Source organism: Frankliniella occidentalis, unplaced genomic scaffold (genome assembly GCF_000697945.3).
Source record: "Frankliniella occidentalis isolate FOCC.00 unplaced genomic scaffold, Focc_3.1 Scaffold180, whole genome shotgun sequence".
Lineage (NCBI taxonomy): Eukaryota > Metazoa > Arthropoda > Insecta > Thysanoptera > Thripidae > Frankliniella > Frankliniella occidentalis.
The window spans coordinates 250672-263857 of NW_026267306.1; the positions used below are offsets into that span (position 1 = coordinate 250672).

General features: G+C 43.7%; 4 protein-coding genes across 7 annotated transcripts in view; 2 read left to right on the top strand and 2 right to left on the bottom strand.

Moving 5' to 3' along the window:
• Positions 1 to 1016: 1016 nt before the first annotated feature.
• LOC113206927 (rho GDP-dissociation inhibitor 1) lies at positions 1017 to 5401 on the top strand. Of its 3 annotated transcripts, none has more exons than XM_052271958.1 (6): positions 1017 to 1145; positions 1994 to 2180; positions 2257 to 2366; positions 2444 to 2558; positions 2727 to 2741; positions 2963 to 5401. In XM_052271958.1, exons 2-6 carry the CDS (start codon positions 1997 to 1999, stop codon positions 3160 to 3162), a joined length of 624 nt encoding a protein of 207 aa, XP_052127918.1. In that variant the 5' UTR covers positions 1017 to 1145; positions 1994 to 1996; the 3' UTR covers positions 3163 to 5401. The 3 variants fall into 3 exon arrangements, with proteins under 3 accessions (XP_052127918.1, XP_026278999.1, XP_026279000.1); XM_026423214.2 differs by lacking the exon at positions 1017 to 1145 and adding an exon at positions 1240 to 1486; XM_026423215.2 differs by lacking the exons at positions 1017 to 1145; positions 2727 to 2741 and adding an exon at positions 1268 to 1486.
• An 82-nt stretch (positions 5402 to 5483) lies between these two features.
• LOC113206926 (probable alpha-ketoglutarate-dependent hypophosphite dioxygenase) lies at positions 5484 to 6713 on the bottom strand. The gene is made up of 3 exons (XM_026423213.2): positions 6384 to 6713; positions 5808 to 6287; positions 5484 to 5728 (listed from the first exon to the last, which is right to left on the bottom strand). The coding sequence occupies exons 1-3, from the start codon at positions 6591 to 6593 to the stop codon at positions 5609 to 5611; spliced, it is 810 nt and encodes a 269-aa protein (XP_026278998.1). The 5' UTR covers positions 6594 to 6713; the 3' UTR covers positions 5484 to 5608.
• Positions 6714 to 7343: 630 nt separating this feature from the next.
• LOC113206925 (uncharacterized) lies at positions 7344 to 10402 on the bottom strand. Of its 2 annotated transcripts, XM_026423209.2 has the most exons (7): positions 10267 to 10402; positions 9858 to 9977; positions 9553 to 9660; positions 9222 to 9474; positions 8980 to 9148; positions 8640 to 8891; positions 7344 to 8562 (listed from the first exon to the last, which is right to left on the bottom strand). In XM_026423209.2, exons 2-7 carry the CDS (start codon positions 9911 to 9913, stop codon positions 8534 to 8536), a joined length of 867 nt encoding a protein of 288 aa, XP_026278994.1. In that variant the 5' UTR covers positions 9914 to 9977; positions 10267 to 10402; the 3' UTR covers positions 7344 to 8533. The 2 variants fall into 2 exon arrangements, with proteins under 2 accessions (XP_026278994.1, XP_026278997.1); XM_026423212.2 differs by lacking the exon at positions 9858 to 9977.
• A 702-nt stretch (positions 10403 to 11104) lies between these two features.
• Positions 11105 to 13186, top strand: part of LOC127750374 (rap guanine nucleotide exchange factor 4-like) — a 63738-nt gene continuing 61656 nt past the window's right edge. Inside the window, exon 1 of the mRNA XM_052271954.1 lies at positions 11105 to 11461. Within this exon, the coding sequence (XP_052127914.1) occupies positions 11424 to 11461 (38 nt within the window). The 5' untranslated portion in view covers positions 11105 to 11423. The remainder of the gene's footprint in view (positions 11462 to 13186) is intronic.

Here is a 13186-nt window from a genome sequence, read left to right on the forward strand (position 1 = left end):
CGTAAGCATCAAATGGGCGTGCAATCGACGTCTAACGGACTTGTACGTCGTGCGGAGAGGTGATGCCCGGCCAGCGCTGCTTTTTCTTGTGGCACATTACATTCTGAGAGTCTTGGCTCATGTGCTGCGCGGTTATCATGCGAAGAGCTGCTAATTCGTATTTTGTATGGTGAAATGCGACTAGGTAAAGAAGCCCTTCTGCCCGGCCTGTGTGTCGCCAGCCGGGCCCGGGTCGTCGCCCACAGCTGTGTGTTTTGTGTGTGTGTGTGTGGGGGGGGGGGTTACGGTACGCCCAGCGATACGCGCCAATGTGCCATGTGTTCCGACGATAGGCGGGATATTATTTGATTTCCGGATAATTGGGGTGATTTGTACACAACAAAGTACTCGACCCCGGTCACTTCACTTCTGACCGAACGCACGAGTGCGGGCGGGTGCGGGTTGCCGTTGCCTACTCGCTAGGCTCGTAAGGCGCCGTGGACAGGGGCGATAGGCAAGCCCGCCCGCACTCGTGCGTGCGGTACAGCATAAGCACAGAAGTGAGCGGGTTTAATCGGCCACCTGGTATAGATGACAGTACAACCCAACTACGCAATAAGGTGTAACCATAACACGGGGAGCCGATTAGTTTAACGACGGAGTTTGTTGAGCTTCAAACTGATTTAAACTACAGCTCTGACAAGCAGTGGTGATCTAAAACTTTAAAAAACAACAAAAAACAATAATGAAAACCGAGGAAAATTTGAAAACAACTGCCACGCTTTTTTCGAGGCTTTTTTTTTTTGACAGCAGACACGAGTACGGGGCAACTTACAGGAGTAAACAACAGCACCTCCTCAATTTTCCCGCAATTAACTGACCTTCCCCGTGTCATGTCGCTCGTTGCACTCACCGTGCGTCCTCCTGGGTGTGCGGGGTGGCGCGGACGGGCGCGGCGGCGGCCCGCGACTGTGGGTTGTGAACACCAATCTACGAGCACTTATCGCTGCAATCAGTTCGTATCAGCGAGCGAGTGAGCGTCGGTTCCCATCTGCCCATTCGCGTCGGCGTTTAATTGATTTTTCGACTACGTCGACGAGGGGAGGGAAGTCCGCCACGCCTTCCACTTTGCGGGATGCATTTTCTCCATCATTTCTCGCCATGTTGTACAGTGACATTTCGTTTTTAAAACATAGAATTTATAATAAAAATACTTTGATCGGCCAATAACCACTGTGCTGCCAGTCTTATTTGTCATTCAGTGGTTGAAGAGTGCAAAAGTAGACCTATATTGACGAACAAGTTTCTCATAGTTTTAGCCTCGCTGCAGTGCCGCTGGGAAAAAGGGCGCTGCCCGGGAACACCGCGTGTGTGTACGAAACCGTACCGTAAAGGGGGTATTCATGCGCCACGGGAGGTTTGGGCGGTTTGGGCGTATTTCGGGATTCTAGAAACGGCAGTTCTTTCTATCGTATCGTCGTACCCTCATAGAATTCATCTACCGTAGGTTTGTGTTTACCATTTTGATCGTTTTGGCTTCTTTTTAAATTCGTTCACAAAACTTCAGACATGTGAGATTGATCTTTTGATGTGTCATACATTTCTAACCTATAGATACGGTTTGTCAGATAGGATTTAAAAGTTTACAAATGTTTTGTTCTCCTCATCATTAACATTTCTGATTCTCAACGTAATTTCGATTACATATTTAATTATTAATCTCTTAATGTTTCATGAAATGAGCTCCTAATTTGGTTTTTATCATCCTTCCTTTACTTCAAATCTTATCAGCATTCCTTTCCTTTTATGTATCCTTTTCTTACTGGCCACTTACTCATGCATGTCAGATATGTCAAGATGTCCATAAGCTCTGTTTTCTAATCTACACATTGTTGATGATAAAATTTTGACTGAATAGTGCATATATTATGTGTCACCTGTTGTTTTCAGTTCAATTTTAGTTCTGTCTTGATACCTATGAGTAGTTTTAAACAAATATTTTCTCTCTTTTCAGAAAATGGCAGACACTAAAGCCCCTGAAATTCTTGAGTCTCCAGACGTTGAGGAAGTAGACTCCAACTACAAACCACCACCTGAGAAGACAATTGAGGAGATTCTCGCTGCTGATAAGGAGGATGAAAGTCTTCGTAAATATAAAGAAGCTCTTTTGGGAGATGCAAAGGCAGGAGCTGTCATATTTGGTAAATTAGTGTATGATTGGATGTGCCCCTGTGGTTCTTTATACACTTGTTATTACTTACCATGTTTCTTTCCTAGATCCTAATGATGAGAGGAAAGTCATTGTCAAGAAGCTTGCTTTGTGTGTTCCGGACCGACCAGACATGGAACTTGACCTTACTGGTGATCTTTCCCAGCTGAAAAAACAGGTACAGGTGTAAAAAATCTCATGTTTTGTAGTCTCTGCTCTTCAAAGCTTGTCTTTTAATTCTTGTTCGTACCTTAGGTTTTCACCATCAAGGAAGGTGTATCCTATAGAATTCGTATTGATTTTATAGTCCAACGTGAAATTGTTCATGGTTTGAAATATGTGCAGAAGACCTACAGGATGGGGGTTCCAGGTTAGTAGGAAACTTCTTTTTTGTTGAGGGCATACTCTATTAAATCCATCCTTTGGCATTGCTATTGTGGAGACTTGTTACTTCCTATGGCTTGCTTTTTCTCTGTACATTGTTATTTTCAAAAGTATCAATTTTCTTTCCTTCCTTTCTTTTCTTTCTTTGGAACAGTAAGCACTATACCAGGTGGGTGAGTGTATTTTTTTTTTGTTTTTCTGTTTTGTTTTTAGGATTTTCTTCAGACATTAGTCATAGTGTTGGAGCCTACGGTAGCTGTCTTTTGTGTCTTTTTCAGCACTATGCACCAGTAGCTCACGAATTCTAGCTAATCATGCTGGTGCACCATTTGGATAATGCTATCCTATCATCATGTATTTCTTACTCATTGTAATTAATTTTCATTTCAGTTGACAAAATGACACACATGGTGGGCAGTTACCCGCCAAAGCTTGAAATGCAGTCGTACACAACGCCGGCAGAGGATGCACCCTCTGGAATGATGGCAAGAGGAAGTTACTCTGTTCAATCACTGTTCACTGATGATGACAAACATGAGCATCTTAAATGGGAGTGGGCTTTTGAAATTAAAAAAGATTGGAAGGAATAATTTGAGCTTTGTCCCCGCAAACCTGCAAGTATATAAGAAAAAAATAATAAGCTTTGCATTTGGGAGTTACGCATTTTAGTTTCCCTTATCTCCAGAACTGAATTGACAGTTACTTGTCTATGTAAAATTTTGCAATAACTGAAAGGACTGATTTAGAAAGATTGGGTTTGATCAGATCTTGTCAGATGTGAAGCTGAAATCTATGATTTATATAATTATTAAGTATTAAAAGTGTTGACATGTACCTATGGTTCATGTAACTTGTACTCCTGCTGGTCTCATATTTCTGTCTGTGACATTTTGGAAAATGCTAAAGATAGTATGCAGTAATGTAATAGATTTCATGCTCGTACCAAGGTTTGGATCAAAGAATTTAGATGCTAGTGTTTTGGTATTTTTTATGTAATGCTTACATGAAATGGAAGTAATCAAACAAATTGGAGAAAAATTTTAATACAAACATTTCAATTTGTGTAATTCGTGTGGATCAAATTTAAACCTATTTTGTTTAGATCTCTACTTTGTTTGGTTCCATGAATCCTTTTCACAATTTGAGGCAAGATAGGGTATTTATAGCATAGCTTTTATTTGGTGTCCCCAATAATTTTGGATTTTCTACCTGAAGGTATGTGGTGTAAAACAGTATTGTAGTTTACATTCACCTCTTTGAATATTTTATGCCATTGTTTTGTATCATTTTCTCAACTATTTGTTGACAGATATTTTTGAGACTATTACGTAATATTAGCAGTTGTATGGACCATTAATAATTTGACCACTTAGAGATTGGATTGGAGTATAGCTTTACTTTCCTAATAGCATTGCATCAAAACCTTATTAGTTTTAGAACCTGTAAAAAAAATTCCCTCTTTGATTACTTTCACTATCAGTGCCAATACCTCTAATGTTTAGTTGTGAGTACTGTTTTTGATTGTAATTGTAATCTGCTGAGCGATGCTTTTCTAATCCAGTATTTGTTTTATTGCTACCTGCTCACTTATTCACTTTTGTGAATCTCAGGTAGAATCCTTTTGTGGTACTTTGGGACATGTCTCTATGCTTTCATGTCGTGGAACTTTTGAACTACCAGTGCTCTATATATTTTAGTTGTGAATATTTGTATTTTTTATCCCGGAAAGAAAAAAAATACTTTTAGAAGTGTTACTATGCAGATTTTGCTCTCTTGTTTATAGTTTGTTTGACTTGTATTGATAAATTCCATCATGGGGACAACATTATTAATTCATGGAAATCAAATGTATTTTAGTGGAGGTTCTTTAAAGGTAGCATTCCTTCGGCTACATTGTTTGTGCTTATGCCAGATATGCCTCACTTATGGTTTTGGATTCCAACTTTTGTCCCTGTCAGTTTGATTATGAAAGAGACAGCTCTTTCCTACCATAGATTTTCAACGTACCATTTTTATTTATTTCTTGTATGGAATATGGCATTTAATGTGGAAAATCTGCTTGGATAGCATGGAACTGAAAATAATATTTACCCTATCAACTCATGCTAAGTTGTGATAATGTACGTTTACTTTTACTCAGTGAGCTGCTTTGAGTGTTCTGTTTTCATACTTATGTTATGTTACTTCAGTGCTTGGAGGGATTCGGGTGCCATTTGGGAATCTAACCTTATACAACCCAAATTTCTGTTCTGTTTGGTGTGTATTTGTGTTACCAAGTTATGTAAAGCAATGCTTTCCTTTGTTTTGTGTGGTAGATTAAAAGTTTGTGTGAAGCTGAAGAGCTAATATTTTTTGAATTACCTAGATTATACATACAGTAGTATTCAAGAAGTTGCATTTGTATACTTATTTTCCTAAAGGAGTTTTCAATTTGGTAGCCTTTGTAAATCAGCAAGGTTACAATTATGCATTTTCTAAATTTTTTTCGTGAAATGATTTTTATTTTGAAATAATTGTTGTCTTAGTTTTATACATATTTTCCTAACGTAATTCAAATGAAATTGTATTCTTTACCTGATCTGTTTTATGTTAATAGGGTTTTAATTTGTGCCTTTGCTCAGAACCAAACTTAATCATTCAGCCTTAATAAAAACTACCTAGTCAACGTAAATCTTTTGAGTTGAATCCTTAGCCAAATCCTTTAGAGGTATGGTAGAGAACCGTGAGGATTTTTCTAGAAAGTTACCTAGTTAAAACAAATAGCTATTTGGCCCAAATTCATCTGACTACATTTTTGTGTCAAAATAAAACCTGATCTGTTTCAGTGCACCTGTGTGGTTGATTTATCCTCTCACCTAGTATGTATAGTATTCTTAGAAAACATGTGGAAATTGGCTAAAATAATTAGCTGTTTAAATTGAGAAATAATAGTTTATATACATCTATGTACAAGACTTAGAGATAACATGAAAGCGAAGAACAGATCAAGATGTGATTTGAAATTGCCGTTATGTGACAGCCAGGTGAATCTCAATCTCAATGATGGAAACGTTTCTCCATGGTTGCATCTCTTCGGGGGTTGTATCCTCTGAGCATGAGGCCCTGAGCAGGCGACACGTGCTTTTTCTCCAACTGCTCATCGTCAGCAGCCATTATCTGCAAGCAGGAAACACCCATTAATAGAGGGATTACACTGGCAGCTGAAAGCAGTGCACTTAATAGCCCAAAATCTTACCTGTGCCAAGAACATTCTCCTGGTGCGGTCGGAGTTGTTAACGTAGCTGCCGTGCAATAGCAGGTACGAGAAGATGACCACTTCTCCGCGCTTGGCGATGATGGGGGTGGCGCCCTCGATGGGGTACTTGGCGGGGTCCGCCCAGTGGTATTCTTGGCCGTCCTCAAACACGCCGTGGTCCTTGAGGACGCCCAGCTTGTGGGAGCCAGGGTACACGCACAGGCCACCGTTCTCGCGGTCAGAGTCGTCAATATTGAGGAAGACGGCCACCATGGAGTCGTTCTTGTAGGGGAAGTAGAGGTAGTCCTGGTGCATGAGGTAGGGCGCGCCCTTCTTGGGCGGCTTGTTGTGGGCCTTGGTGTGGTGCAGGGCGATGTTCTGGGTGCCCATCACGTCCTGCAGCGCGTCCAGCAGGCGCTCGTCGGTCAGGATCTCGGTGAACACGGCCGAGTGCATCTGCAGGTTGTGCACGGACTGGACCTAAGGGGACGAGACCATCACGGTTACCATGGGCTATGCTCCGGGACTTCCCTGGCGACCCGGGGGAGAACTGTGGAGATAAAAGAGTTTGCATACCGAGTAGTCGGACGTGTCCTTGGCGTTGGCGGCCTTCTTCATCTCGTCGCCACGCCACGCAGCCTCCATGCCGGGGTTCAGCTTCCTCTGGAACAGCTCGTCGTACTCCTTGCAGATGCGGTCCATCTCCTTGGGACTGAACAGCCTGAACTTGACGTAGCCGTTCTCCTTAAAGAAGGCGACATCCTCCTGGGTCAGGAACAGCGGCATGGTGGTTGGTTGGTTGTTGCGGGTAAAGTTACAGCACTCGGTTCGAATCGCGCGCGTACTCTCTCGCGAAGGCGCGGTGGGGAAGTCGGACTGCGGTCTGCGGCCTCCCCCCGGGCCCCGCGTGCTTTATACGGAGGGAAGGGCTGTTTACGATGTTTATCGGGCGCGGAGGTCCGCGCGGGCTCGGGCCGGTAGTGGGGGCGGCTTGGTGGAGTCGTCGTGTGACGTGCTACAAAAAGAAGTGTATGAGATAGGAAAAGAAATACAAAAATAATAGGAGAGACAGATAAGGAGAGAAAGTAGCGATGAATTATTGGGGAGCGTCGTCATTGGTTCTGTAGCGTTGTAAAGCTAGCCCAAAGTTTTGGTGCTCCCCCTGGCATTTTCTCACAACAGCTACTAGGGAAGCACTTAATTTCTTTGACCTTAACGGGTATCCACTGCCTTGAGTTCTCTAGTCCTGTTATAGTGGCGCTTGAAGGGATTCTGCAAAACAGCCGTGATAATGCTCTGGTTGACCAATGTGACCCGTCACCTCTTGACATGTTACGCTCATCGTGATAATGTCTTCTTTCTCTCCTCGCTTTCTCCACCGAAGCAAAATAAAGTTGAGGAGCGTGGGCGAATCGCGCGGGAGCTGATGCCCAGCCAGAAAAAGATGCCCCTCTTGTAGTCACAAGCAATCAGAGAGAAAGTTCAAGGATGCATTTAAGTTGAGATGAAAAATGGGTTCTAGAAAATATAGCAATATTATGATGAAAAAGACTTTCAAAAAAAGCATTTATTAAACATAGAATATCAATAATATAATCAGAGAGCATAAATACTTAAAACATGTGATGAAAAATACGTAAATACAGTACCAGATGATAATGTTTTGATCATAGCTCAATTTTTAAAAAGAGAGAAATGGTCTTATTACTGCAAATTTCTTTTACAGAATGGATACCAATTTTGGAAAAAGAGCAAGTTGGGTGTTAATGAGAGTTTTGAAGAACCCTTTGTACACGTCATTCTTGAATACTGCATGCAAACATAATTTTTGTAAAGTAATAAATGGAAAACATGAATACACTACTTTAGAACATGAAGAGACTGGTTATTCATCTTCATAACATTTTTAAACAATCAAATTGCAATGAAAATGTACAACAAGTCTGGACATGAAATTCTTTAACACCCCTCTAAAATTTATCACAGAGTAAAGGAAACAAAAATTTTAGCGAGAAAATCACACATCATTCACTAATAAAACACTGGAACACAGTCTCTAACAATGAAACCATAATCACATTTTGTACTTATAGATGCACACCACATTAACTCAAAAATACCTCGTAAAAATGTCTTTAAAAGCTCCCCGTATTTTTGTTTTAAATGCAGTCAAAGCTTAATAATAGCTTAAGTATATTTTTTTAAATGTGACACTTGGTTTCTGAAGTAAAATAACTATAGTATGACATTGGCAAGTGATCTGGCATACTTTCATACTTTAACTGTGAAGAGATTTGTGGAGAATCAATAGTAAATTGCAAGGAAAGTTTTCCTTTAGATTAGAAACATAAAAACATGTAGGTTAAACAGTAAAGACCCTAAATTACAAAACTGTCACTTGGACAAGTTTCTAGGAAGTCTTACAAAAATGTCAAAATGTGAAATACATAAATACAACACTATAATACCAATAAAGTTAAGCCTTTTATGTAAATACAATAAGCCCAAGAGATTGTACTTATAGTCACAAAATTAACCACTCTACATTACCAATAAAAATTATCCTGCAAAGATCTTAACAATATTGACTAAAGTATTATGTCTTTTATGATTTTTTTTTGTCAACTGTCAACATACCAAAAACAGTGCTGCGAGGATAAGACTCCTTCTGGAATGGGTTGATTTGATTAAGAAATAGCTTGAAATTCCTTCTTGTTAATGATGGTCTAGGCTGCATATGTACCCTCCAACTCATCTGTATAGTTATGTTGGATTAGAATCACTACAACAGGTTTAAAGACAATGTCTAGTAAAGAATTGATTGAACACTACCTGCAACATCATTGAATCCATCTTCCCGAAGTACTGTGACAAGTCTTCCAAGTGTTGCTTTTTTTGGATGGGCTCCTTTCCATTCCTCCAGAAGGTGAAGCACACAGGCGTCTACATCTTCTCCATTAGTAACCATTCGCTGGCGTAGAATATGAACAACAGGTGTCATCCCAAGAGAATGTGCCAAAGTTGACCATCTTTTAACAACACGGTGATTGCGCCGCACCTTTGTCATCATTTCATTTGTTATAGCTGTAGTAAATTAATAAACATGAAAATAAGAACTCTTAGGAGGGTAAACATAAAACTGATAGAAAAGCAAGTCAGAAATTGGACTTACTTTGATCCAATTTTTTGTTGATAATTTCACAGTTGGCGGAGACAGTTTCTTCGGTTTTCTTCACATCGGAAGGAATGTTTTCCTTTTCAGCCCTAGGGGGTAGGGCACAGCTATCTGGTGAACTAGACGTGTGTACCGATCTATCACTTTCCTCAGTTGTTTCAGTTTGCTGTGGAAATGATCAGAATTAGAAGTTTAAATTAATTACTCTCCCTACCCAAAAATATAGGTCTCTTTCATACCTTCTTCACTTCTACAGATTCAGGGTTTTCAGGTAGTGCATTGACAGGACAAGAATTAGTTTTCTTCTGAAGAGCGTCTAGTCTAATTTTTTGAAAGAAGATTTCACATTTGTCTCTAATCCAATCATAGTCCTCTTCCATTATCTCCAGGAAGTTCTCATGGTCTTCTTCTGATTTATTCCGCATGAGCTCCATCAACATTTCTACTTTCTCTTCATTTTTAGAGTAGCTATTTAGGAGTATAAAATCAGATCTGGAAAACACAACAAAATGCACAAACATAATTATCAAATACTAGTCAGGAGGCTTATGTTAAGAGAAATGTCATTACCTGTTGAGCACATTCCTCTGATGCAATTTTACATCAATTAAATTGTATTGTAAATCATTTAGTATTTCTCTAGGTATGGCAGTCAGCATTTTCTTCATTTTCTTGTTCCTGAAAATAGGAGATCAAGAGTAAGATGACAGATTAAATGTGTGTTTACTTACTCCAGGAGCCAAGCAACATGCAGCCAGCACTGTGGCACAGTTTTGTATGGTTTGACAAAAAAATAATGTGATAACATCCAACAGGTGAATTGTTGCCATTAATTAATCAAAACGTCAAGCAGGAGATTAAGCTTAGAGACTTACGTATGAATTATGTCCTGCTGCGTACACTGGGGTTTACTTTCTGGGTTATTGACCATTGTAAATTAGGAAAAGGCAGAAGTCCTTATTTCTTTAAGCAAAACAAATGCAAGCAAATCTAACCTAAATAAGCAAACAAGTAACGGGTAGTAAGCTTTACATGAAGATTGGAGGCAAGAGCCAAAACGATAAAAACGGCAAGCGTTAATTCAGTACTACAGAATATAGCTTCAAAGTAAGAACAAAAGCCTTCTTAGCGAAAGACGCCAATTTCGGCACATGCTTAACTCGGTCGTAAGCACCGGTTTGGCGTCCATCGAAAAATAAAGTGAAAATGCACACCTTTCCCCAAGCAGGAAAGGACACTCGCTCTCAAATGAAGAAATCAAAGCACTAAACAGCAAGGACCCACCTTTTCTGCTAGGCTAGGAGGCGCGGTTCTAATTGGCGTTCAAGGAGACAGGTGTTTGAAGGGACCGGAGCCGAGGCGGAACCACAAACACAACAACACAAACACAATGGCAGACAGACCAAACAGACAGGATCACAGGACATCGCTGCTTACTGGGAGCTCCGCTAGAGGGGGCGATGGTCAGCGCCCGCCCCTGGACAGGAACCGGATAAAATATTTTTGGAATGACTTTAACAAAATACCCTTACAAAAAAATACACTAGAATAAGAAACAACAACATGAAACAAATGGGGTGTTGGGCTTCATTTGAATTGCGGTGATAGCTTATCACCATGCGAGGAGAAAGGGGGGAACAGCAGTAAAAGCCCCAGGGAACGACTTTTGGCGGGAAAATATTTCATCACATGCGTGGGCCGCTGATCTTCTCCGCCTGTCGTCGATCTAGCTCTGGGTTTCCTCTGATCCCACAAGGACCCGTACTCGCGAAATTGAACATGCAAATTGGTGACTGCAAAAACATGGTGCACAAGGTGATTTCGCGACAGTAAAACTGCTATGCGGAGGGTTACCGGAGAGGGGGAAGGGGGGGTTCAGATTCTGTTTCCAGAGATGTGAGCCGGAACGCACCTGGGGGAAAAGGGAGAGGGAGGGGGAGAGGTGGGGTCGGCAGGGTACGCCTGAACTCACCCCACCGTAGGGCCCGTGCGCTACAACGCTAGGCCACGCTACGCGACGCTACGCCACGCTATACTACGCCGGGGGGCTGGTGGCTGGCGCGGCGCGGGGGGCGGCGCGCGGCACGGCGCGCTGAGCGGGCTCTGGAGGCGAGGGCGGCGAGGGCAGGGGCAGGCAGGGCGAGCCAGTCGCTAGTCGCTGTGTGGCCGTGCGCGAGGGAGGGTCGTCGAGCCCGTGCCGTGTACCTAGGCCCCGTGTGCGTGCGTGCGCGTGGCGTGGCGTGGTGGTGTGGCGTGCGCGTCCGGCCCCTGGAGGCCCTCGTCACGAGTCTAGGACTCTCCCGAGCGGAGCATGGCGGCCGAGAACCGGCAGGCGGCTCCGCGACGGCGGCGAGCATGAGGGACCCCGTCGTCCTGGTCCTCCCCCTCAGCAGCGGACACACCGGAGAGCAGCCGCCGCCGCACCGCCGCTAGCCGGCCCCATGGCCGCCACCGAGTGGATCGCAGCCATCGACAAGCGGTGAGTCCCGCTGGACCCGAGGTGTCCAGGGTGGGCGAGTGACGGCGGCGGCCAAGCCGGCCTCCCGGACCCCGGCCGGGACGGCGGAGTGCATCTGATAGCAGGGAGATAGGGGTCAAGCTTCGGGCAATGGCGTAACCACCGGGGGGGCCGGGGGGTCCGCGGCCCCCCCAACTTTCAAGTTAGGGGGGCCGTGCCCCCCCAACTTTCAGACCGACTAAGCAGAACCTAATTGATCAGTTCGGGCCGATGCCGACTGTCAGTTGAGACGCTACTGTATGGCTCTGGATTTGACTGGTATTCTTAGGGAATTTTCTTCCGCTAATGATGACAGAGAGAAGTGTTTTGGAAAAGTTTAAATCAATTTTTCATTTTACTGCTTTGATGTTGAATGATCTTTTGAACTATTATGACAAATAGATTGTTTTTTATGTTTATCACTTGATTCCCTTCTTTTTTTATTCAAAATACCCTAATTCTTCTATATAACACGGTCTTTGAGTCCGCCTAGTAGGTAGGCAACCCATACTACGGCCCCCCCAACTTTTTTGTCGTGGTTACGCCTCTGGCTTCGGGTCGGTTTGACTCACTGGCCGCCGAGTCGAGAGCCGCGGCTGCGCCAGGGGCCGGGAATACTCCACGACGACGGCCTTTTCTCCTTTACTGCTGCAGCAGCGTTGCTGCAGTGTGGCCTTTCGCGGTCCCCGCGCCGCGCGCCTGCACCACGGCGACGAGTCAGTGTCAGAGTCAGGCCAGCCACCCTGGTGGGACATCATTTGACGCAAATGGGAAAACTTGGAAATGAAGGGAGAAAGCAAAATCTAGTCTCAGCCGCAGCGACAGCAACCGCGACGGCGGGGTGGCGGTGGCGGAGTGCAACGATGTCACGCCCCCGTGTTTCACCAGCGTCGCCGCCCGACCCCGACACTAGGGGGAAAAGGGGGGGGGGGGGTTAACGAGGGACGTAATGAGGGAATGCGGAAGGTTTACGGCGGAGGTCATGAAAGAGTAAAGGAGTCACTGGGATTTGAAATCAGGGATTCAAATTTCACTCAGAAAAATTAACTTTAACTTATAAGGTAAATCGGGCGAACCACTTATTCATCATTGTTATGACTGAAGTAATTATGATTATGAAAGGCGAATCAATTCTTTCGCTTGAAAAGTAAAGTGATTATAGGGTTCACAGAAACCACTTTTGATTTAATTTTACTTAATGGCCTGGAGATTGGGGTAGGGGGTCGCAAAGCGCGGTGACCGCAAGCGCGCTGTTATTGGGAAACAACTACTTCCCCTTTCATACCTGGAGGAGGTGGGAAGGACGGCAAGGCTAATGCAGGCGCGGTTTTAAGGGGGGGGTGAAGGGTCGACCCCCCCCCCCCACGTCGCTCCAAATCGCCTCCTAGGGTAGGTAGGCAATTTGTCCTACAAAAACCCTCTGAAAGTAGGCAACCCACAGTAAATCGCCCCTTCCGTCAGCCGGGCGCCTGGGCTAATGAAATGTATTCGGTGTCTGCGGCCATGAACGGAATTTTCTCATCACAGCCCACACAAGCATACATGTGATTACATTTATCCGCAGCAAATTGTTTTCCGGGGTGCTAGTGTATCGCGCATAGTTCAAAAGGTACAGGTGAGTGAAGGTGGTAAAAGGGTACAGAGGCGTGGGTGGAGGTGACCCGCATACCTTAACCACGTGAAAGGAAAGGTGAAGGCGGCGGGGGC